This window comes from Trematomus bernacchii, unplaced genomic scaffold (assembly GCF_902827165.1).
Source record: "Trematomus bernacchii unplaced genomic scaffold, fTreBer1.1, whole genome shotgun sequence".
In the NCBI taxonomy this organism is placed as follows: Eukaryota; Metazoa; Chordata; class Actinopteri; order Perciformes; family Nototheniidae; genus Trematomus; species Trematomus bernacchii.
Window position 1 is genome coordinate 649,009 of NW_022988066.1, and position 24,002 is coordinate 673,010.

The following is a 24,002-nucleotide window of genomic DNA, read 5'->3' on the forward strand; positions in this document are numbered from 1 at the left end:
TGTTGCTGTAAAGATCCCATCATATGGCATGTGCAATAAATGACTATTAATTAGATTGATTGACAGCATTTATTATAATAAAAGATATAACACAAAACAATTAACAAAGCAGTGCACTAAAACACTTATGGCAATATACTCCCTTAACGAATGAATTCAATTAGAGGTGTTACAGCAAAAGGCTTTTTTATATAATAAAGATGGAAAAGTCCCAATAAAATAAATCAATGACACGTATAAGAAAATTCAGATGTCTAGAATTGTTAAGAAATATGAAAATAATAGACTTATAAGAAGATTGTGCACACGTTTTGAATGTGTGAGTATCTTGATTTTGCCTTGATACAAAGCCAAAGTCATTTCATTTATGCAACATTATTATTCACATAAATTAAAGTCATAATTTCAAATGTTAATATGGCACGACATAATAGCACCGAATGAAGCATAATTAAGTCAGGACATTTGCGCTTTTGTTATTATGCTATATATCATGATGGGGCTGTATTTCTGAGTGCTCTTCACACCATCACTTGCAGCAGGCAGACTGAGTGCTGCAGCATCCCCCTGTGGCTGAACCTGGCTGTTGTTTCCCCAGCTGAAGGACCAGCTGGAAGGGATCCACAGTGCCCGCCTGTATCAAAAGTAAAACAAGGTAGAAATCAGTAGGAGTTAACAACACACACACAGTTTTATGTACGTATGTATTATATTTATGGTGTGAAAGCAAATCTAAGAATTATAGAAAAGTTTGAAAAGGTTATTCTCCCTTTTTTTTTTCAGATATTCCAGGATTAAACATCCTAAAAAATATTCATAATAGCAGAATAAAAAGGTGTTGTATGTTGAGTTTTTTAATTCTTGTGTCCACATGCTATTTCTTTTATGAGATACTAGTTGTTCGTGAAATAAACATTTCACATTAGCAATGCTTTCAAAAACAAGATCAAAGGCTATGTATTACCTATTATCACCAACTAGCCGCGCTGATAAGGGAAAAGTATCTTGGACATGATTTTACTTCAGAGGGACAGGCCAAAGGGTGAACCCAGGGACAGATGATACATTTTCAATTTCGTTTTTTGCTCCACAAAAACCAAATGGAACTTCCTCAATAGCAGAATAAAATGTTGCAAGTGATCATAGGATTAGGGTAGTCATTGAAAAATATATAGTGGTGTTTGTAGATGTGAGTGTGTGTGCACAGAACGACCATGAGAGCTGATAAGATGGCATTCCGTTAGCTGAGAAGAGAACATTCTTTCTTGTTCAATGTTCCCCAGCAGGACTCCACAGTCTGGTTATGACTCCAAGACAGCTGCTTGACCTTGTGCGTGTGGATGTGTGCGTATGTATGTTTGACTGCGTATGTGAGTGTGTGTAAGAACTTGCAGCATGCGTCCTGGTGCACACATGTGTGTGTGTGACTGTGTGCACAGTTCAGACAGAGGGGCTCTCTGGGTGTGTCACACACTTGTAACGAATACGACAAACACACTGACCTCTAGTGTTTAACAAAAAAATAATCATACAGACATTTACATATCCTGGAATTCAGTCGTGACACTGACCTTAGGTTTGACTCCGCAGGACTCACGGGGGCCTCCCTGAGGCTGGAGAGTGAAATCTTCCCTGAATCTGGAATGGGTCAGTATGGTGGCCACTTCTCCATCAACCTCCACCACTTCATCCACCTGTGACATCCACACATGTCTTATAAAATGTGCATACAGAGCTTGAGCTGAAGTAACTGTGGTATGTACAGACCTTGAATGTGAACTGAGTGTCAAACTGGAAGCTGTCCTCTACTCCTGTAATGCTCCCATTATATATGACCTGACAGGGATTGGTGGCGCCTTTAGGGACCTTGAACAGGCGGTATGTGGCAGAGACAAACTTGAAGTCGCCTGTATTGTCAGAACAGGTCAGAGAGAACAGAATCAGTCAACATCGAGAACAATCTAAAATGTCTTGTATGGTATATTCAATGAACAACAGTTTCACAAACACAGTTTGTGATACGACTTCAGTAGACCTCAATTTAACATAAGTTAAACATTAACCAAAGCTTTGCAGCACAATATACACCTACCCTTAGTTTTGTAAATCTAAATGAAGCAAACCTGAATAAATTCATTTACAGAGATACTATAAATATTTGTATGGTGGATACCAAAAACATGTAGATGATTTGAGTATTAAATCGCTGGAAAAATCCCAATACGGAATCTGTTCCTTTTTTTTATATTGTTTGTTCCACAATGCAACAAACAATGTAAAAGTTGGAGCTGTTCAATGCTAATGGGATTTCTAAGAATTGCAATGTTGGGTTTCTCAATTTCTTTTTTCAAATTAAAGTTGGATTTGAATGTAATATTTCCTGTTAAATACAACACGTTCCTTGCAATTTAGCTACCAGAGAATGCCACTGTCAACATAACTGCACAGAATGTAAAGTATATAACAAGAACATGAAACTCTAAAGAGAAAACTAGTGGTCAATTAGATATTCGGTGACCAGAAAACATGTCCAGAATGCTACTAGATGCACAGGACTAAAGGCAAGTAAGGACACGTAGTAACACATTTAAACCTAATGAAACTGTCTATTAACACCTGCACAATCCACACAGGTGTTACCAATGTATGCCTAATTAGACCTCTCTGTGGGCATGTGCAAACTGTGCTTGATTGACATCTCCCCCTCTGTACTGTGAGCTTAACGCACATGTTAGTGTGGGACAAGTTTCACTCTTAATGGTTCATGTCTGGTGACCTCATTAGATTCTCTGCCCCCTTTCGACCAGAGCCTACGTCTACTTAGCAAGAATAAGTGGACACCTATGGGTGTGAAAGCCTCTAAAAGCAGGGTTTTTCAGGATTGATTTAGAAAAAAAATTATTTAAATATTTAAATCAGTAAAGAGAATTTGTGTCGTAAAATTATGTTGGCAGAACCTTAATTATGTCTAGTTTCAAAATGAATGCTTGTTACTTCAACAGCTAAACAACGTGATATAGAAAGATGAGTAAACAAGAAACATATTAAGAATAAAATAGAACCAATAGCAGAAATCCTAACTACTATCACATATTTTTGGTTAAAAGATTACATTTCTCTACTTAAAAATCAATCACAGTCTGGAAATGTGTCTCCCACTTTTCCTTTATAACATGCTTTAAAAAATGTGTTTAATAAAGAAAGTTATGAAAAAATCAAATATAATAAATATCAAACCGAGGATGTCCTGCAGTTCTTTGTTGTCCACGGTGATGAAGCTGGCTGTTACAAGGCGTGGCGGGCTGAAACCAACTTCTTCTGCCAACTGCAGCAGATCCTCCCACCAGAGCGCTCCACCAATACACTCGCCTGCCAAGATAAATTACATCTTGATATGGTAGCACTATCTGTGAGCTTTTTATGGCTGTAGGATATTAATTTTACACACCCCAGAGGACTTTATGATTTGTTATTTCCTCTGTTAATCTTCCACTGCTGTAGACATCACTGAAGTACAGCTCACCACCATCCTAAAGATCAACAGGTAAACGGTGAATGTTCAAATTATTTTTCATAGCATTTATTTCATGTTTTGTGAGAGAGAAGCATACCTTGAGCACACTGTAGGCTTCAGCCAGTACTCGCTTCTTGTCTGGAGAGAGATTCACCACACAGTTGGAACTATGACAGAAAACAAACGTTTGAACACATTATTTCTAGAAGTATACAGCATTACAATTCAAAATAAAGACAGAGGAAGAGAGTTGAGAAATACTTCTTACATAATGATATCAAAGGAGCTCTTTTCCAGACCCGCTTCTGTTAGAGCCTCGATGTAGCCCTGGACAAAACTCACATTGGGCTTCTTGAAGCCAAACTCTTTCGTGTGATAGTCCACATACGTCCTGGCCACGTCAAGCTAGAAAATAGAACACTCTTGCATTTAAAGCTGAAATATATATCTTTTTTGTAGGTTGTAGGCAAGATACTGAACCCCAAATTCAACAGTGTGTGATCTGCTTCTGTAGAGGTGCTTTGGATAAAAGTGTGAGCTATTGAAATGTAACGTAAACTTAAGAGCAGTACAGAAAAAGTACACACTCACCAATTAAAATAAATAAATATAAATAATAATGATAAATTAAAAAGGGATCATTATTAATATAATGAAAAAATACATAAATAATTATAATTATACAATTAAATGAAATGTACTAAGTATTCAAACATGCTATACAGCTACAAGAAACATTGATACAGAATGAACACAATGATGTATATCAAGAAGAATACAATATTTACCATAAATATGTCTAATACAATACCTGGTCCTCAGTCATGTCAATGCCAGTGACGTGGCCCTTCTCGCCTACCAGCTCACTCAGCATGTACACGTCCCTCCCACTCCCGCTGCCCAGGTCCAGGATCCTGTAGCCCTCCAAGCACTCTGGCACCACGAGACCACAGCCATAGTACCTGAGGGAGAAGAGAGACACCAACAGTACGCTTCTGTGGATCAGTGATGGTTGCTAACACTTCACTGAGGGTGAAACAAAAGCTGCCCGGTTACCTGGCGGTGACTTCAGGGTGCACTTTCTTCAGAGCCTGGCGGATGAAGGCAGGAATGGGCTGAGCTGGAGCCACACAGGCATTGCTCTTCAGGTCAGAGGTTTTCTTCAGCACCTTGCCATAATAATCCTGTTTGGGTGCAGAAAAGCACACACAGCAGGTTGCAGATGAGGAAGAAGTACCCAGATGTTGTACTTAAAGTAGAATTAAAGTTCCAGAGTAGGAATACTCTGTTACAAGTCAAAGTCCTGCACTCAAAATCTTTATCAAGTAAAAGTATAAAATAATTAGCATCAAAATATACTTAAAGTACCAAAAGTAAAAGTACTCATTATGCAGATTGGCCCATTTAGAATGATACATATCATTTGTTTTGAATGAATTCATATGTTTGTCACAGCTGGTTAACACCGCGGAACTAATTTTTATTATTTTATTTACTGCTGGGTATTTAGCTCTTTTCTTTAGTTTTATTTATTTAGTTCTTATTATACATCCATGCTATTTAGTCCAGGTGTAACTAAAGTCTTATTTAAGTGGAGTAAAAGTACACGATTAACCTCTGAATTGTAGTGGGGTAGACATACAAAGTAGCAAAAATACAGATACTCATGTAAAGTACAAGTACCTCAAAATTGTATTTAAGTACCGGTACAGTAGCCTACTTGAGTAACTGTATTTAGTTACTTTTACATCAGGTTGTCATCAATGTTACTGTAGCCCACATGGCACGGTAGTAGTAAACTGACTCATACGGTGAGATGTACTTTGATCGCTTAATTCACCTTGAAACCGTTAAATAGACATTACGTTGTTACTACAAGTTGTCAGTGGTTAAGCTCATGAAAGCACAAGTTTAAGCTAAGCTAGCAAACACTATGACATGTGCTGTGTAAATATGTGATGCACGTGAAATTACCTTGACGTCGACATGAATGCTGCTATCGACGAAGCCCTTGGCACACGCACTTTAACAACAAGTATTTGAAAGTGAACTTAACTTCAAATTGCATGTTCGTCGTTAACTCTAATGTTAGCTATCTGCTAAGTGCTCACTCAGTTTGCTAGTTTGCAACAACAACATGACAAGTTATAACTGCACACAAGCTATTTTTAATACGTAATATATGTGACGTTACCACTATGGTCATTCAAGTTGAAGGTTCGAATGTCACACGCCACTCGCTCAATTTATTATGATAGTTTACATGAACATACAATATGATGAATGAGAAAAGAGGCATGTTTTGATGTTCTTACCTGTTTTCTTCGGCCATTGTCTCGAGTGTTTCAAGTAGCCTACTGAAGTAAAGTATTATTTTATTTGTAGAGGAAAGCTTTCTGATGCACACCTAGTTGCTCTCCGAACAAAATTAATATGAAATGACTTCCTACTTAATAGCACGTCCTGCCCCTCACGGTCTGATATCACATCTGAACCCTGGTACAGTCAACAAATCCCAAAGATAAGAGTAGACAATGTCCAGCAACTTCAGAGTGGAAAGCAATAGTGCAGGAAATTAATATTATGGAACAATTGTCTCTCTGAGACATGCCAAGACAACAATTGAGTAGACTACCTACTAGAAAAACTGGAAATGTTATTTGAAACCCAACTGATGTCCATATCAGAGGTGGGAAGTAATTTACTACATTTACTCAAGTACTGTACTTAAGTACAATTATGAGGTTCTTGTACTTTTACCTGAGTATTTCCATTTTATGCTACTTTATACTTCTACTCCACTACAATTAAAAGTGAAACAATGTTTTTTTACTCCACTACATTTCTTTAACAGCTTGAGCTACTTCTAACAAAATGCATCCCTCAACATTAAACTAATGGACTCTTCCAAGTTACAAAAGAGTACAATTATTTAAATATTTTACAAAAAGTAAATCAGAACTTTGTTTGTCTAAAACAGTTAAATGCTACGTGATTCAACAATAGTATCTAGAAATGTCGCTTACAAATATAATGATAATCACACATGAAGGCAATTTTTCTGTGCAATGTTTATCTTAACTTGTTATACTTTAAGTACATCCCCTCGGCCAGATCATCCGACATCATGGACTCAATTTCCACTGTTAAAGGCCCCTACACACCAGGCCGATATCGGCCGTCTTGCGTTGTTTGGCGACAACGGGTTCCTTGTCGCCCAAAGTCAATTTGGTGTGTCCCGAACCCTCGGCCGTGACACGCCTTATTTGGCCTTTCACGGTCGACACCCGGCCGATTCAACATGTTGAATCGGCCGGGTGTCGGACACAAGCTATCGGGCCAAGAAACCACTCTGATCAGCTGTTCAGCTAGCAAATGAGAAGCGAAACGGAAGTGAGGGACGTAAACAAACGATTAAAGTTAGGGCGTGGTCAACATTCTTCATGTCGCACAATGATAACAGTTCTTGTCCCGCCTTGTTCTTTAAATGTCTGTTGTGTTCTTACACGTTCTGTTCTTCTTTCCTGCTTTGGATATCAATGTTCTTATCTTGTGTCTTTTGTTCACTCTTTTTTTCAAGTTGCAAGGTTCATTTGTTTTTGATATGAAGCTTAATTGTTTTGAAGGAACTGTTCACTGTTACAATGCGTGTACTGGGATGTTATAACATCAAATGTGAAGCGGAACGGGCCGTCGTCAGGGGGCCGCAGAAAGCAGGGTCGCTGTGTCGAGACCAGGGGACGGGCGTGAAAAACCCGGTGGTCCCCAGCCGGGAGGAGCGCTGCCCGGCCGCAGGCGAAGGCACAGCGGCGGCGGGCACGAAGTCCTCGGGAGGAAGGAGCCGTGGACAGGGGAGAGGCCAGACGGGGCGCCGTCGAGGCGAACCGTGAGCCGCGGTCAGAGGTGAGGCCAGGCAGGGTCCCGAAGCGCGCCACCCACGGGCCGATGAAGGCATGGGCGACGTCCGGAACCGCCGAGGCGAGGGAAGAGGCGAGACGGGGTCCAGAAGCGCGCCACTGTGTGACGTCCGAAGCCGCCGTCGAGGTGGTGAAACAGCGAGAGGGTCCACACGAGGCCGACCAGCCATGGTCGAACCTCCTCTCCGGCACCAGAAAAAGCTCAAAAGGTCGTCCTGTCCACGAACAAAAACAGGTGGGCGAAATAGCGAGAGGATCCACGCGAGGCCGACCAGACATGATCGAACCCCCTCTCCGGCACCACAAAAAAATTAAAAATAAATTAAAAAAAACAGTCGGTTGTCGATAGCCGCCGGTAGCTGCAAGGCGTTAGCTGATGCTAGCAGTCGTCGCTAGCCGTTCTCGGCGGCCGTCAGTCGCTGGCCGGACATGCAGCCGCACGTCCCGAACCAACCCGGCACGGTCGCGTACCGGCCCCATGGAAGGCTTGCCGTCCCCCAGAGCCGAAAAGCCGTGAAAATGGCGAGCGTCGTCCGCGTCCATTCCGTGGGGCGCACCGAGCCTCAGTCCGTGCGCACGTGGCAGCAACGGAGGTCCCCAAAAATCTCCGGCATTTCGAGAAAAGCAGAGTCTGCTTTTTGCCGTGTTCGGTCCAGTCCCGGATCCTTCGCGAGACTTATGTCAGGGTCACCACTGTAGTGCCGAGAGAAGGGAGACGGAGGCGGTGTATCAGAGTTGCAAATCTCTCTTTATTGGAGAGCAGAAATCGACGTGCTGTCGGGTTGCAGGAAAGAGGAGAAGAGAAAGTGAAAGAGGAGGACACACAGTAGGTACCCCGGAGGTACCGTCAACATATGTGTCCGGGCGGAAACAATACCCCCAACCTGTAGTTCCATGATTGGATTATGTAACCCCAGTGTATGCATCAGTGATCACTACAGAGTTATGATTTGGTGCTACATCGTGTTGTTCCTGAACTGAACTATGACCAAATTATTTAGTGCTTTCATTTATTAGCTTGAGTTAAACGGTATGTAAGCACATTTCTGTCACTGAAAAAATATATGTATATAAGAACAATCCCAAAATAATGACATGGGATATAAAAATAGTAAGAAAGTATATTTTTGTTCTGAAGTCAGCCATTTTGGCTTCATGCCCACTGAACAACTCATAGGATTAAAAGAGGTGTCTCTATCCAGGGTTCCTGCAGGTTTCGCCTACTCAAATTTAAGACTTTTTAAGACCTTTTTAAGACCACTTTGAATAGAATTTAAGACCTATTTCACGGCAAGAAAGTATGAAGGAAAATTGCTATGAAAGAAGAAATACGTCCCATAATTACTTACAAAGTAAATGTAAAGGCATAACAGTACAGCACTGTGTTAGCGTGTTAGACAAAAAGTGTATGTGTGTGTGTCTGTGTGTTAGGGGTGTGCAATTAATCATATTTTAATCGCAATTACGATTTTGGCCTGCCACAATTACGAAATGATTTTGCTTTGCTAGGTTGTGACAGTGCACTACAACATATTTGATCTAATTAATTTTAGTCTAATTTATTTATCATATTTATACATGTTTAATAGCTTGTGGAAGTGCGCTCCAAAATATTTGTTGATCTTGTTTATTGGTATTTATTATTTTGATATTATTTATTTTTGTATTGGTTTTGCAGTTGAATTATAGGTTCAGGGTAATCAGTTAAAAAGATACTGTTCAAATTATTATTTGTTTTAAATAATTAACACATTAGCAAAACAAACGCTAATTTATTTTTCAAAAGGTGCAGCGGGCTTCAAACACGTTCCCCTCCACTGGTTTCAACCAAGCACTAAATTCGATGTTTTCCAACCAAATACGGTTGAACTTACACTTCCCCATATTTATTTGTAAGTAGATTCTAAGATACATTAGTTTCTGACTGTCGCTAGCTGAAGCTTGCTTGCTAGGTTACTAGCTGGGTGTTCTCCAATAAGGGGCCGGGGGAAACAAAGTTAGTGATTACTGGTTCCATGTTGATTTATTTCAATACAAATTGTTGGGGGGAACTGAAAGGCTCTTACCGTACTGGTTACTTTGCAGCCCGGACATTTCCCCCAAAACACATATAGACGCGATCGCAACACAGAAGTACCTTTCAAATCCCATCATTTTTAAGACCTTCTAAATCATATTTAAGACCTTTCTTATTTTTTTGGTCATATTTAAGACCTTTTTAAGGCCTTAAATTCAGATTATCAAATTTAAGACTTTTTAAGACTTTTTAAGACCCCGCGGGAACCCTGTCTATCAATGGTTTCTTACCTTAATAGTTGGCATTTTTCCTACATAGCTAAATGGATGGGCTGTAAAACAATAGACAAAATGGCGCTTGAGCCGGATAGAAGATATTGGGTTATTATATCTGTCAGAATGTTTTATCGTGGTGTCTGTTGCTGAATACCAACTGCTATCCCTAGCTAACGTTGAGCTAGTGATTTGCTGCTGCAATTATTCAAGCCCTCCGACGACGCATCAAATGATATGACATGCATGTTATACTTTTTTTATTCAGTCTTTAGAAGTGCAAGTTTAGTTTTCCACACACAAAAATAGAGCTTCACTCAGTCTTAACAAGAGTCAGCTTGAATTTGAAAGGGCATGTTTTATTTAACATACGTCCATCTTGTTGGTTGTAATAAATGGCTGATCAGAACATTCAAAGAATACGTGCAAAACCACCATACACACTGGTTTAAGAAAGAAAAGGTGTCTTTGGCAAGATGCCCCTGATCTTGTTTACATGTATCGACTGTATTGTTAGTCAAAACGTACCCTTCACACAGCTTAAGAAGTGAAATCTTCTCATAACAGAAACAAATAATAGCCATAATGAGAAAAGCTGTCCATAACAATAAAGCTCATGATTTCATAAAAATTATGAAAGCAACTATTTGGTTCACAAAACATGTTACAGTATATTTTTACATATTTTCAAATAAAAAGTGGTTCTGAAATTGTATACAGTTCCAATATTTTTTTAAAGGTTTTCAGTCGATATGAAAAATATTTTTTCTTGATACTACATGTACCACAATCTCACAATATCACTTTTTAGCTCACAAAAAGAATTAACAAATAAAGCACTTTAGAGTGTTCAGGCATTCATGGGTAAGATTCAATCATCTTACTGCTTATACAGAAAGTTCACGATACAATTTAATTTGTGCTAGAAGTTTTGAGATCTCGTTAGATTGTTTTAGGCCCTAAAATCTAGCGTTATATAGAAATCTGTGAAAGGAAACATTTGTGCTTTGCAAACATTGGGACGTGTGCATTTTTCAGGGTGCTCCAAAGTAGAAAAAAAAATACATTATCATGACACAATGACATGTCGCATCACCAAGTTCCAGTTCGCTTTAGGGAATGGACAGTCTAATTTCACTTATTTTTGTAAAAGTTTTACATAGCATGCTCCTGTTACAACCAGTGTCATTTTTCATGGCCCATTTATCATCAGAACTTCTGTAAAATCTGGATTAAAAGGTTAGATTTAAAACATTCACGATCTTAAAGGCATTACAACATACTTATGATGGAACAACGGTGGTCTTTGCTTTCTATTCGCATTGCAGCATTATCAATATTGCTTTTTAAACTGTAATGTTTGTCCATAAAACATGTAACAAGTAATATCCTCTTGTTTACTGGTATTGATAATAACAAAGGACAACTACCAAAACTTATTTTATTACCTTATCTTATTTTTTGCTACTTGGTTTATTTTACTTTATTCATTAATTCAAGTCCCCATATAGGTATTACTCCATTTAACAGACTAAATTATGGTATAAAAATAAAGGAAAATACACATACACGGAACATTTCCTCTCTCAGATTGTACAGCACAGTGCATTATATTGAGTCATCAATTAGTAAAACATATTTATAGTTATATAGCTGTTCATATAGCTATTTTGGTTAAATTGCACCAGTCTAATTAAATCCAATTTAACAGACCCTACAGGAAGCTGCTATTGATGTGTAATGGATGAATACCACAGCAAAAGTGTATTCAGGTTGTGCTACTATGAAATTCCAGTACAGGGTGTCAATATTTGTATAGCTGGTGAAGGTGGTTATGTATAGAAGTGACTGAGTTTGAGGTCTGACGTTCTCATCTGTAATCTCTAAGAAGCTTTTTATATATTATTTTTTGTACCTGCTTTCTCATTGTCTCTCAGTTTCATAGAAACCGTCATTGTTCATAAAAGTTCTGCATTTTCTTTGGGGAGCGTAGGCACATACTACAAACATTCCATTATTTTTTTTTAAGTGATTGTGTACAGAGTGAATCTGTTACATTCCCTACTAACAATCCACAGAGGTCCATTTCTTATTGATGTTGCCCCAAAACCCTAAGACACTAAATTATGTAACTGCAATTTAAGACTGAATGCTATTTCTGTTTTGATTTGTTTAAGCCATTAAAGTTTCATTTATAAAGATAAATACACTTTGTGCAAAATAGGAACTGCTCACATGAACATTTGTAAATGCACTTATACTTGTCTATGACTAGCTGGGGCAGATAGAGAGCAACACAAACACACACAAGGCAGAGCGGTTTTTAAATAGCTAAAAAAGCACTTCTGAAATCTGATGGGACGTCACACACAGCCTTGTTCTAGCGTCCCTGTACAGTATCAGTTTGCATAAGCACGCACAGTGGCAAATCCACATTGCACTCACCCAAAAATGTTCCTGCTGTGTGTTCCTTTTTTTTTTTACTACCTAGTTTCCTGCCTTGAAAAACGGCTTGGTAGAAACGTTGCAAGCACCCAAAATGTAGAGCTGCGTTAATCCAGGGCAGTGAATGTCCCTTCCTGACGTCACAGCTTTAGCTTTCAAGTCTTTGACTGTGTGTCAGTAGTTTCTGTTGCATGACAAGGTCAACTGAAGGACTGTGTGTGTGCGTGTGTGTGTGAGATTCAGTGTGAGGAGTCTCAATTTGCCCCAGGCTTGTTAAAGGGGCTTGGACTGCCCGAACGTAACCCAAAAACACACAGGTTAAGGCCACCGTTCCAGTGTGAGGGGGGGCAGGTTTTCTTAACTCTCTCAGTCATATTTCGTTGAGTTTCAACTTCCCGCTCCCACACCTGTTTTATCTACACACATATACTCACACTCAGTATTTAGACATAAAACACCCGTCAGATACAAAAGCCTCTTCCCTCTCCGACATGCAGGTGTGTGTCAGCCCTGCGGCTCAGTGCTGGGGCCGAGGTGCGGCCCCTCCTGCTCGTTGATGGTGTGGAGGAGGAGGCACACGGGGGGGTGGGCCGCGGCACCGCTTGTTTGGTTAGCCGGCTGAGGAGGCCCGGGTGCGACCCGCCTCTCCGGCTCGCCCGGCGCCTGCTCCTCCTCCACACTGAAGGAGGCTCGATTGCCACAGCTGTCGCAGAAGTCGCCCGCCTCTTCCTCTTCTTCCTCCTCCTCCTCTCCCCCCTGCTCCTCATCTACCCCCTCATGCCCCAGCAGGCTCTCTAGCTCCCTCAACTCCTTTCCCTCCTGGCCTGTCCCTCCAGCTCCACTAAAACCGCTGCTCCCTCGTGAGCCGCACACACACACCTCAATCCCGGAGTCCCCCGTGAATCGCCTCCTCCGTCCATTGGGGAGTCGATCTTTGTCCTCAGCAGGACCCTCCGTCGGCTCCTTCAACAGGGGGTCCTTGCAGCAGTCCTCCGCACCTCCGCTCCTTTTCTCCGGGCTGCTAAGTCCCTCCCTGAGTCCATCTGACAGCGGTATCACGCCAGACTCTTGCGGCTTGTTGTCAGGCTTTGGCCTCAAGTCTAAGGTGGGGGGCTGTGGTTCCTCTGTCCCGGGTCTGCACAGACTGTCAGAGACCGGGGGCACCGGAGTGGGCTGGATGTTTGGACAGTGTCCCTCCTGCTGATCAGGAGCCAGGGGGCTAGTAGCCACTGAGGATGGGCCTGTGTGTAAGGCACTGTAGGGAGGGGGGGGAGTCGGGGGCCGGTTGACCACCTCTTCGTAGTCAGGCAGGAGGTAGTTTGGCAGAAACCCTGATTAAAAAAAAGCAGAAATCAGCTTAAGCACTGAAAATGTTTCATGGCAGCAACACTTAGTTATTTTTGCATTCACATAACTTCGCTGTCTGACCCCTAAAGATTCTAACATGACCTCACTGAACTTCCATTTATTCAAACATTCCCAAAGCAATAGGGGGAAAAATGTGACAAAACAAGCTCATATCTGGGTCAATTCTGTGCTGAAGGCCGTTGCAGCTCTGTGCGCGATGCTGTTGCAACACTGGCAAGGACCCAAGGATGCCGGCCGTTTCCTGAAAACTGGGGCATGCAAACAGGGAAGGTTCTGACGCTGTGTGAAACCAGGGATACATGTCAGTGCAAACACTACACTGAGCCAGGCTCATACCGCGCTGTTTGTCACTCATTTTTAATTCCTCAGTTTGATAATTACGTGTTAGTGCTTGAAATTCTAACGGTTAGGAACTGAGTTTTTGTTTTCCAAAACACCTTCACCTCTACGATAGACTTGACATAGGCGACCTTTGAGTCGTACACTCGACACGCAGCTGGTAATCCTTGTAATGGGGTCAAGTTATTACATTACATGTTATTTAGCTGAGACCTTTATCCAAAGCGACTAACATACACTTCAATACTGCAGACATGCCTACCGAGCAATTTGGGGTTAACACTTCAACATTATGCATGACTGCAGGGGGGGGGGGGGGGGCAGCACTGGCTCTCGGATAGGCGTCATTTACGCTGGGGACATGTCCCCACCACTTTTTGAAATGACCAATACAACTTATAAATGTTCTGAAAAATAGCGTGCACAAAGTATTTCAATTTGGACATGTTAGTAAACTTTTAATAGAAAATGTAAAAAAAAACATTGCTCCCACTTTGCAGCAGCAGGCAATGTAATTTAAAAAAAGTAAACTAAAAAGAATTCCTCCTTACTCTACTGATTCTAAAATGACTCAAACAACATGCTTGCGACAATATTGTTTGGCCTGTTTGCCTGAAGTTCATCTTGTCTTTTTGCTTTATTTTCTTGTCAGAGAGTACCAGAATGCGTAGTTTACATGTTAAAAGAAAAAATATATATATAATGGGGGGAGGAAGCAAACATAGATTTTAGAGAACAGGCGGGTTCAAGACGAGAGATCATCAAAGAGAACATTGGCTTCCTCAATCATTTTCCCTGGCCACACATATAATGAGTCTGTAGCCTGACGGAAATTAGTGTGTGCAAAAAAAGGGTTACGCGCAATACAGTTTTATTTTTAAATAACCACTTTTAAAACAGAGTGATGCCCCTGCTTTTAACCCCTTGCACTACTGTACATACCAAACAATTAAATGCTTCAGCACAATTGCACTTCAAAATTACACTTTCAAAAACATACGTCAATATGTTTTATCCATTTAGATTTAAACCTGAAATTCTGACAGGAAGGCCTTGTTTACGCACTCAAGATGCCTTGACATGATAAACACACAACAAATGTTTTTTTTGTCAACTTTTGAGGAAAATGTCCCCAAAAATCAAATGTGTGCCACTGATCTTAAATACACATTTATTTTGATTTTTTTCTGTAAAATGTTTCTGCAAGCTAACACTTGTTGGCGTTAATGGTATTCATCCATTTTTAAGTTGTACTGTAGAACTTTTGTCTCCCCCATCTGGCAGTGAGAGTAATTACCTTTTGAGAGAGACGTTCCAACACAAACACACTGAGCCAACTAAATGTGATTGCTAAAAATATTCTCACCCATCACGAGACAGCCTTTAGTTTAGCGGGGGTGATGCTCCATGAGCAAAATGTAGTTTGTTTACAGACTAGTGTTAGCAATTTAATTCCAGCTATTGCATTTAAGCTTCATCTATTATAATCGTGTGTTGAGATTATCCTGCTGATCAGAATGTTTTTTTCTCAAAGTGTCATAAACGTGTGTTTGCCACAAATCTTATTACTGCAATATTCCAAAAATCCGATAGAGAATCCTGCGTTTTTTTGTCAAGGGAACTTTTGCGATGATAATTTCCTGGTTGGCGTACAAAAATACAAACAACTATATCATATTTCCTTATTATTTTGTCTGTGTTGGTGTAGCAGATCTTACTGAAGAAGAAGGGCACGGAGGGGTAGTTGTGTGCTTCGCGGTAGGCGATGAGGTTGATCTCGTGCTGCCGTTGTTGTTGCTGTAGACGTTGTTTGGTGCGGCGATGGTGACACACACAGCAGCAGCTCAGGATGAAGATGATCGCCCACACCAACCAAAACCCTGAAGAGAGAGGAATCAACACTGTCATGTTCTGCTTACAGTGAAACTATAACAAATATATAAGATTGGTTGGCACTATATTGTATAATAAACTTGTTGGATGATGAAGGCGTGTGAACAGGAAAGTGTCTTCTACAATGTCCATAAACTGTGCTAGTTTGTTCTGCCTGTTGCTAACACAAACAGATCCAATACAACCAACCTCTGGTTATAATAGTGAAACATTTACGTGCTTGTAAACTTATGTATTGCATTAGGAATTTGACGTCATATAATCAATTCAATCATCAAGAGGTCCAAGTCCGTACTTATCTCCACAACAAGACACTGACAGTTTACTCTGTGGAGCAACCACAGATATTAGACACGCACTAAACTCTGATTGTGAATGTTGAAATAAAGACAAAATAAATAAAACAGAAATATCTTTTGTACACGCAGTTATTATTTGGGTATATCAATTATGAATACCACATCCCAGCACAATTTCATTGTTTAAAGGGGCTCTATGATTTTTGGAGTTTTCGCTTTATATAGGTTATGTAGGTTTTGAGCATGTAAATGCTCTCCCACACACTCCCCCCTCTGCCTGAAACGCCTCCATTGGACTTCTTTGTTTATTTCTACGAAATAGTGACATCCCTATGTTACACTTGCGCTTCTATTGGCAAGCGCTACAACACATTGTAGGTGATTATTATTATTTTCAAGAAAACTGTACCATCTAAACTCCAGCCTCTACTGCAGGAGGAAGCATGACACTTTGCAAATCATGCAGCAACACGTTATATTATCTTACATGTGAATTTTCTCTCTGAAAACAGGCAACGACCAAAGGCTAAAATATGATTTTCTATGTTGGTGGTTCCAAGCCTATATAGTGGCATGTACAGTAAATACATGTATGCAATATTTGTGTTAACTAAGCACATAAACCCATGGTGACTTTTTAAAGCAACAGGAACGTATGAAATAATCTGCGTTAAATCATCACAAGTGCATTTCTCACGCCCTTTTTTTAAAAGTCTTATCTAATAAGGTAAGTAGGGTTATCTTGTAGAAAACATGTTTCTGTAGTGTGTGTAAACAAGGATTCCAGCCCTTAAGTTAAAACCATTATATCCTGACTGCAAGTACTGCCCATATGCCATCATTAATGCCTGTTCCTAAGCCTCATGACATCAATGAAAGCCAGAAGAAACTGTCATGGAAGATTTGGAGCAGACGATTTAAAAAGGTTACAGGGTCAGGTCAGAAACATGGATGGAGCCCAGACAGACATCATGTCTGAGCATATCAAACATCTTATGTCATGCCCACCTTGTGGAAATAATGCGGCTACATTATCACAGACATTTATTGAATATTTTCCAAGCAGAATCTGTGTAAAGTAATACATTTAATACTGCATATACACGTATCATTACATTATATCACATGTAAACATTTTTCAGAGTGGAAAGGAGGTTTAGCTGAAACATAACATACCTTGAATCAAAAAGTACATTTAACATGTTTCAAAAAATGTAATAATTTCATTTACGTTACATTTTTTGTGTTTCAATAACCCAGGGACTCCTACCATCACTATTTTATGGTAATCCCAAGAAAGATATCTTTAAATTATTAATTATTTTAAACTTAAGGTTCTTTACTTTTTGCAAAAAAAAACTCCAATCTAAGAAGCATTTGTAAAAAATGAACATTTTTGGACATTTTCTACGTAGTCTTTGTCAAATTCCGGAAGCTCTGATGCTCTATCAGCTGAATCTGAATCTGAATGTTGTCAAATTAGTTTGAATGTTACTAATTTATGGTTGGTATGTATTTTTCACCCGCCTGAAGGCAGTCCCCGCTGTGAGGAACATCCTGCCCTTCAGTCGAGCGTCTGATATCACCCTTTTGCCGTCTGAGAAATGTGACATTTGATCTAAAGGAGCAGTGTTGAGTCCAAATGTCCATCTGAGCTGGCCTTTAAGCGAGCGCCTTTCCAAAGTCTGCCCTTGAACCTCAGGGAAATGTTGCCAGTGAAGGTGGGGACACAAGTGTTCATTCAGAATTTTGTTAGTAGATCAGTAGTGCAGTTACTTGTTGTGCTGGCAGTCAGTCACGCCCCAGTTCTCGGCAGTCAGACTCTTGAACATCGAACATGACACCTCTCACAGGTTGGTGTTGTGGAGTCATGTAGATGACACTGGCCCGGAGAGGACTCCCTGATCTCAACATGTACTCTGTAACACAGACCAGTGTCCTGCAGGGGATGGGGTACCACAGGCACATGGGTTGTGGAATGAGGGGGAAAAAAGAATTCCTAGAAACTGACCAATGTTGTCCAGATGAGATTTGTCCCAATGTCGGTTTGGTGAACTGGACCGATGCTTGGCTGTAACTTTTGCTGCTGCTAATATATTACACTTTTTTTCCTGGAATTTATGGATATTTTATCCTTATAATGCTAAAATGTTGTTATATTGGCCAATCCATGCCTTATCTATTCCATGTGTTTCTTTTTTTAATTATATGTACCATTTGAGGCTGTCCCAACTCCAATGTGGTTGTGCTTTCATAATAACAATAAAGTTCTTGAAAAATGTTGGAGAATCCAAAACACGCCCATACTTAAAATAAATCTAAATGTATTTGTTATTACTAATAATCCTCAGGGGTGCTGAGATGTTTCGGCAACAACAGAATTATTGAGGTAGCTAAATATCCCAGGCCTGTCAATCCCTCAATAGTGGAGGGGTTTTGCGAGAAAGTGACAAGGGGTATGTATATCTTAAGCAGGATACTTACACCAGAGCTCATAGTAGTAGCTGCAGCACAGGGACTCCCCGCAGCAGTGTCCGGACTCACAGACGTAGCTCTGGTTGTTCACACCTTCACAGTGCAGTAGGCTCTGCAAGAGAGGAGCAGTGTCCCTTTAAAAGGAAAGTGTTATCAAAATCTCTACTAAAGAAAACAACCTTAAAGAAACATAATCTTAAGTAATCTGGTTACAGTGAGCTGTGCCAATAAATTAAAAATAACAGAACCCCCCACAATGATTCATGTTTGTATTCCTTGACACACAGTGTGAAATTACATTTGTGCCATGTTTTGCTCTGTTTGGAAAACTATTTATTGCCGAAACAAAAAGATAAAATGATCTGCATTAAGCAAGCAAAAATAAAAGATAATCTGCAGAACATTTCACCTGCTCAGAAGCTACATAAGAAGTCATGTTTGTACGTTTTTGTTGTTTGTTCTGAACTTTAAAGATACATTTCCGTTTTTTTAGACAATTTTAGAATATAGCTTCATGCAATTATATTGAAATGTGTATTCTAAGTCAAATACCTAAACCCTTGTTGCTAAGCAGCCCATGTTCCAGTTGTATAAAGAGAATGCACATTTCTAAACAGGTTTTAGGTAGTATGATGTATTTGCATACTTTCTTTTGATGTACAACACTTTCCCACACAACAATTCACTAAGGGAAAGAGAAGCAGGACTCAAAGCTGAAAGAAAGAACACAAATATTTGGGAACGGTGGTGAAAAGAACCCTGGAAAAAGCATGTCTTACATGCCTAGCCCTGATATTTGATTTAGAATGATAACACTGCAGACATATCTTGTAGCCACATTTAAACTTAGCTCTGGAGTAAACAAGGTGCTTGAATTTCACCAGTGTTTAAGATACATATCAAGTGCAAACTTCTGAACGGCAGCCAGTGAAAACCTCTCAGTATGTTGCCCAAGATCTGAGACACAAACTCAACTTGAAAAGATTTAGCTGAGGCCTAAAAGAGGCACAAGAGTCAACTTTAATCCAAAACCAATAAGGTATTTGTCTAGTGTCAATGAAATGATCAAAAGCGAACCTGACTGAGGAGGATAATCAGATCCGATGATTCCCATAGTGCCAGAAGACAAGGGAGTAATCAAAATCCGTTCAAATGGGGTTTTCCAGCTAGATCCCTCAGATGTTTTCTTCTAAATGAGCTTAATGATTAGCTAGCCCAAGATCTAGAGAAGGATAGGTTTGATCCCTGCAGATTACCAGTGCAGGTCCCAGATTGCGATGCATGCCGATGAGGATCCAGGTTCCAAAAATCCCAGACAAGTCCCTCCAACCTCATGGGTCATTATCCCTCAAAAGAAACTCACACACATACTCTCATTCTCCCAGTCCCTGCCTCCCTCTCTATCTTTTTTTCTTCCCTCTGTCCACCCCACACACACTCCCTCACCCCAAACAATGGACAAGGATTGCTCTACGGAAATTTCCAAGCAGCAGCGGAGGGCGAGCTCCTAGCTGGGCATGATAATAAGGCGTACAGGGTGCTGAGAGGTGTGTGTTTTAAAGTGTGAGGCCTGGGGAGAACGGGCGAGAGAAAAGCAGAGTGAAATCCAGACACAGAGCGGTAGGTAACGCGGGAATGATTCGTCACACGCTGGATCAGCACAATCTAAACTGCTGACATTAAATGTGGACGCAACCTTCAAAAGTTCTCTCAACAGCTGTTTCAACCTTATCAACATGACATTTTATCAAAAAAAACACCCCCAACACGGAGGGATTTAATTGTCTGTGTAATAAACACATAATGTTCTGTTCCTCTGATAACTTCAGCTGTTTCCACTGACTCACTACTCCCCACCATATTGCTCCCCACTTGGCAGGCTGAGCCCTTTTTGGAATTGGATACAGATCTAGTTTGTTTGGGTCTTCAGCCTGTGCCGCATAAAGATAGCAGAGCACTGAAGTGGGTCGGGGGGGGCTTCGTAAACAGGCCTTTCGTGGAGAAAAAGTGCTCCATCTAATCTTTGACATGCATGTCACTCAGCGCGTTAAATTGCGGGATGGGACGTCAATCAAGCCTTAACCTGAAAAAAATGCGGCTCATCTGAGACTATCCCTGTAACCTTTATCTTATAGGAGACAGTGACTGAGCAAAGAATCTGGAGAGACTAGATTCCTCTGTCTATCATCCAAACAGGCAACAATCCACTCTCTCATGCTACGCTACAAGATTAAAGTTGGATTTGGTTTCCGTCCCAGAAATGATCGCTGCGTTAGAAAATAATAATCCTTATTAATGAGAAGCTGCTGAAATGAGCAGACAGTGAGAACGGCTATCGATTACAGTCACTGGAGTTAAGAGGGTACAGTTCTGAGTTAATTCTGAGTTGATCCACTTAATACAGGCCTGTAGGGACTTGGCAAGTTAGCTGATGCACATAAAGACCTTGCCGACCCCTTATTTATTATTCTGTCTTGCAACAAAGAAATGCGCTTTTTATAGTCATCAAGGTCATGGATGTAACAACACCACTGATACGTTCCAAACAGCCTTTAAAGGGCTAGTTCAACCCAAAAATGTAAAACATCTATTTTTCCTCTTACTTAAAGAGCTATTTATCAATCTAAATTGTTTTGGAGGTATTAGTCGTAGACATTTTTACCTTCTCTAAAAGAAAAGGGAGAAAAAGGAAGTAGTACTCGACAGCAATGTCTCTTAGAAATTAAGGCCCGGTTACTCAGATAATCCAAAAGGCATGTTGTGCACAGGTTCATAGAGGAACTACTTTCTCTCTAACGAACAACACCGGCCAATGTATCAACGCGGAGAATGAAGCTAATGCTAGCTCACCTAGCCCTACTGAGTTGGCTAACGTTACAGCTGTTTACATCTGGCACTGTCACCAGCAAGAGCCTAGTTGGGAGATTTCTCAAATCCCTAAATTCTAAAAACAATCTAGATTGACAGGTAAAAGAAAAAAGTATGCATTTGTTTGTGTGAACTGTCCCTGAAATGCAATACTATCCCACATAGCTGAGGAGTTCAGTTGAACAAACAAGTAGCTACATTCTACCTACAAGTCAGAACATACTTTGCCAGGACTTTAGAATACAAGATTACACTTACTGTAGCTGGTACTATTCAAGGACTATAATCAAACTGGGACACAAACATGTTGCCGTCAACTAGAGGTGTCTCTAAGGAACATTGTTAGAAATGCACTGATGTAAAAACATGACATTTGACAATGGCTTCAGAAATGATGGTAGTATCATGATTATAAGTCTTATTTTGGTTACACAGTTAATATATTAAAGTGGCAGGTATGATAAAGTTCATGAGATTGATAACTTGCTATGTTAATACCTGCAAGTAAGTAATAATAAAAAAAGAAATTAATAACGGTCCTTTTCCCCCCAAAACAAAACACTGTATTTATACATTTAAGATGTGTGTGTGGAGGATGCTGACAAGACCCCAGCTTTTTTTTACCCCATGATGTCATGTGAAAAAAGTAACTGACAACTTTTGTTTCTTATTCTAGGTGCTATGATAAGCTGTGTAAAGAAACAAAAACACTTGTAAAGCTTTTGAGACTCCAGCTCTTGAATACATCACGTTTCAAATCTATCAGTGAAAGGTACACATTTTTGACAGATTACAGAAATGATGCAAACTAGAAGAAATCGTTTGCCTTTTTGCTGTAAACTGGTGATGAAAACAGATCTGAGTGTTAATCATAATAACTGACGATAACAGGTTACCAAAATACTGTGACAGAAAAAATATAGCTGCCTCTGTTTTTGGATGAATTCAAATAGAAGATATAGCTCAGGGCCATGTGATTGAAATGGTCTCCTAAGGGCCATGAGTCTTTCATACATGAACAAATAACATACTTCTTGAAGGCATCATTTGTACTAATGTTTGTCCTGAAATAACACTACAAATCAAACTGCTTCTCTCAGAGCAATGTCAACGCCTTTAAAATGTTTACTGAAAAGTCACAAGACCAAGGACAATTGCATGACTAAATATACTCTATGTTATATATATTGTGCATGCACAAGGGACGCCATAAGAAACACAACAATGTGTATTATTGCAACCACAGCATTTCTCCAAAACAAAAGCAGGGTAAGACTGCAAAAATTGAGAATGTAAAACAAATATCCCTCTTGGCAGGTAGGTTTGTTTTTGACAATAATCTGAAGCTCACTACTAATGTCTACCTCCTCAGAAGTTGCAATGTGAATGTACTAAACAGGAAATAACACCAGGTTACAATACAAGTTTAGCTGTAAGGAAGAAACCCTAAGAATATCGATTCAGAAGTTTAAAAAAGGTAACTCTTATCCCCTATTAATCAACATGAATTATTTAACAGCATATCATTATCTGCCTAGGTGACTATTATAATAAAAAAGACAGGAGAATGTATGGAGACTGTACTTCAAATTATGTTCTACATACGATAACACTAACACATAATACAGTTATTCTTGTATTTAAAACAGTTGTATAAATAATAAATCTGCTTGATGACATGACTGGGTCAACTTATTTTAACAACGTCATTGTCAACACACTGCCAATAACATATTTTATTATCTTATAAAATAAATTGCTATAATATTAGAACTATTTTCTTTTTAGATGGCAGTAATCAATACATGTACCAGTCAATGCTATTTGTTATGTCTACCTGTGTGGCCACTTCCATACCTGTAGAACTGCTTTTATTTTTATTTGGAACACACTTCTGACTGAAATGTCAAACCCTGCCTTTACCATAAACAAGACACAGCAGGGCCCTGACTCGAGCGTCCCTTCACTTTAACTATGCTAACTGGGTTAGCTATCGCAGCTAGCAGACGAAGTCAACAAGCATGCGAATATCTTTCTTGACAGCACACTATAAGTGAAAGAAAGTCAATATAGAATGAAAACAGAAACACTATGTTGCTATACTGACTTGACATGTTGTTTTATAAGCCAGTTAATATAAAGTTTTCCAGTTTGCTAAGTTAGCCAGATAACTAGCTAGCTAACAGCCCTGAGAGAGAGCCTTGTTTTTGACTGCTCAGTCTTACCCTGTCTGCTGCGGACTCGGTGGGGGTGACAGAGCCAACAGCGTGCAAAAACAATCCCATGTTGAGAGCCGGACATACGCCTCTCATTCCTCCAAAAAAAGTGGCTACAGCTCCGACAAAAATATACGCACGCAAACAGTGTTGTTCGCAAACTATGCCCGAATATGTTCAACTGTTTCGCGGCCCCTGTGGCGCTGAGAGGCCGCTGGACGCGCCGCCTCCTCTGGACATCTCACTCGGAGCTGGCGCTGGCGCTGGCTGTGTGGGTGCTACTGGCGGATACAGTTCAGCACAGCCACTCCGCCTCGGTCCGCTGGGTGTGGCGTGGTAACCTCGACCCGATCCATGTGCAGTGCACAACGTGATGCGC

General features: G+C 40.2%; 2 protein-coding genes across 4 annotated transcripts; both read right to left on the reverse strand.

Moving 5' to 3' along the window:
• Positions 1–50: 50 nt before the first annotated feature.
• On the reverse strand, positions 51–6,235 carry as3mt (arsenite methyltransferase). Of its 2 annotated transcripts, XM_034120700.1 has the most exons (12): positions 5,965–6,235; positions 5,830–5,871; positions 5,489–5,537; positions 4,571–4,698; positions 4,326–4,476; positions 3,783–3,919; positions 3,612–3,681; positions 3,449–3,530; positions 3,238–3,369; positions 1,768–1,907; positions 1,572–1,694; positions 51–634 (listed from the first exon to the last, which is right to left on the reverse strand). In XM_034120700.1, the coding sequence occupies exons 2-12, from the start codon at positions 5,844–5,846 to the stop codon at positions 530–532; spliced, it is 1,134 nt and encodes a 377-aa protein (XP_033976591.1). In that variant the 5' UTR covers positions 5,847–5,871; positions 5,965–6,235; the 3' UTR covers positions 51–529. The 2 variants fall into 2 exon arrangements, with proteins under 2 accessions (XP_033976591.1, XP_033976590.1); XM_034120699.1 differs by having other exon boundaries at positions 5,830–6,235.
• A 3,728-nt stretch (positions 6,236–9,963) lies between these two features.
• wbp1lb (WW domain binding protein 1-like b) lies at positions 9,964–23,879 on the reverse strand. 2 transcript variants are annotated; one of them, XM_034120462.1, is made up of 4 exons: positions 23,633–23,879; positions 18,549–18,651; positions 15,591–15,752; positions 9,964–13,496 (listed from the first exon to the last, which is right to left on the reverse strand). In XM_034120462.1, exons 1-4 carry the CDS (start codon positions 23,717–23,719, stop codon positions 12,670–12,672), a joined length of 1,179 nt encoding a protein of 392 aa, XP_033976353.1. In that variant the 5' UTR covers positions 23,720–23,879; the 3' UTR covers positions 9,964–12,669. The 2 variants fall into 2 exon arrangements, with proteins under 2 accessions (XP_033976353.1, XP_033976354.1); XM_034120463.1 differs by lacking the exon at positions 23,633–23,879 and adding an exon at positions 19,796–20,933.
• Positions 23,880–24,002: the final 123 nt, after the last annotated feature.

What these genes read in the sequence shown, in the direction of transcription:
- as3mt (XM_034120700.1), bottom strand. An exon ending in AAATCATAAAGTCCTCTGGG is followed by an intron (nt 3,370 to 3,448) that starts GTGTGTAAAATT and finishes TTATCTTGGCAG; the next exon opens with GCGAGTGTATTGGTGGAGCG. An exon ending in AGAACTGCAGGACATCCTCG is followed by an intron (nt 1,908 to 3,237) that starts GTTTGATATTTA and finishes CTGACAATACAG; the next exon opens with GCGACTTCAAGTTTGTCTCT.
- wbp1lb (XM_034120462.1), bottom strand. Translation starts at nt 23,719, where the DNA reads ATGAGAGGCGTATGTCCGGCTCTCAACATGGGATTGTTTTTGCACGCT. An exon ending in CCGAGTCCGCAGCAGACAGG is followed by an intron (nt 18,652 to 23,632) that starts GTAAGACTGAGC and finishes CCTCTCTTGCAG; the next exon opens with AGCCTACTGCACTGTGAAGG. An exon ending in CTCCGTGCCCTTCTTCTTCA is followed by an intron (nt 13,497 to 15,590) that starts GTAAGATCTGCT and finishes TTTTTTAATCAG; the next exon opens with GGTTTCTGCCAAACTACCTC.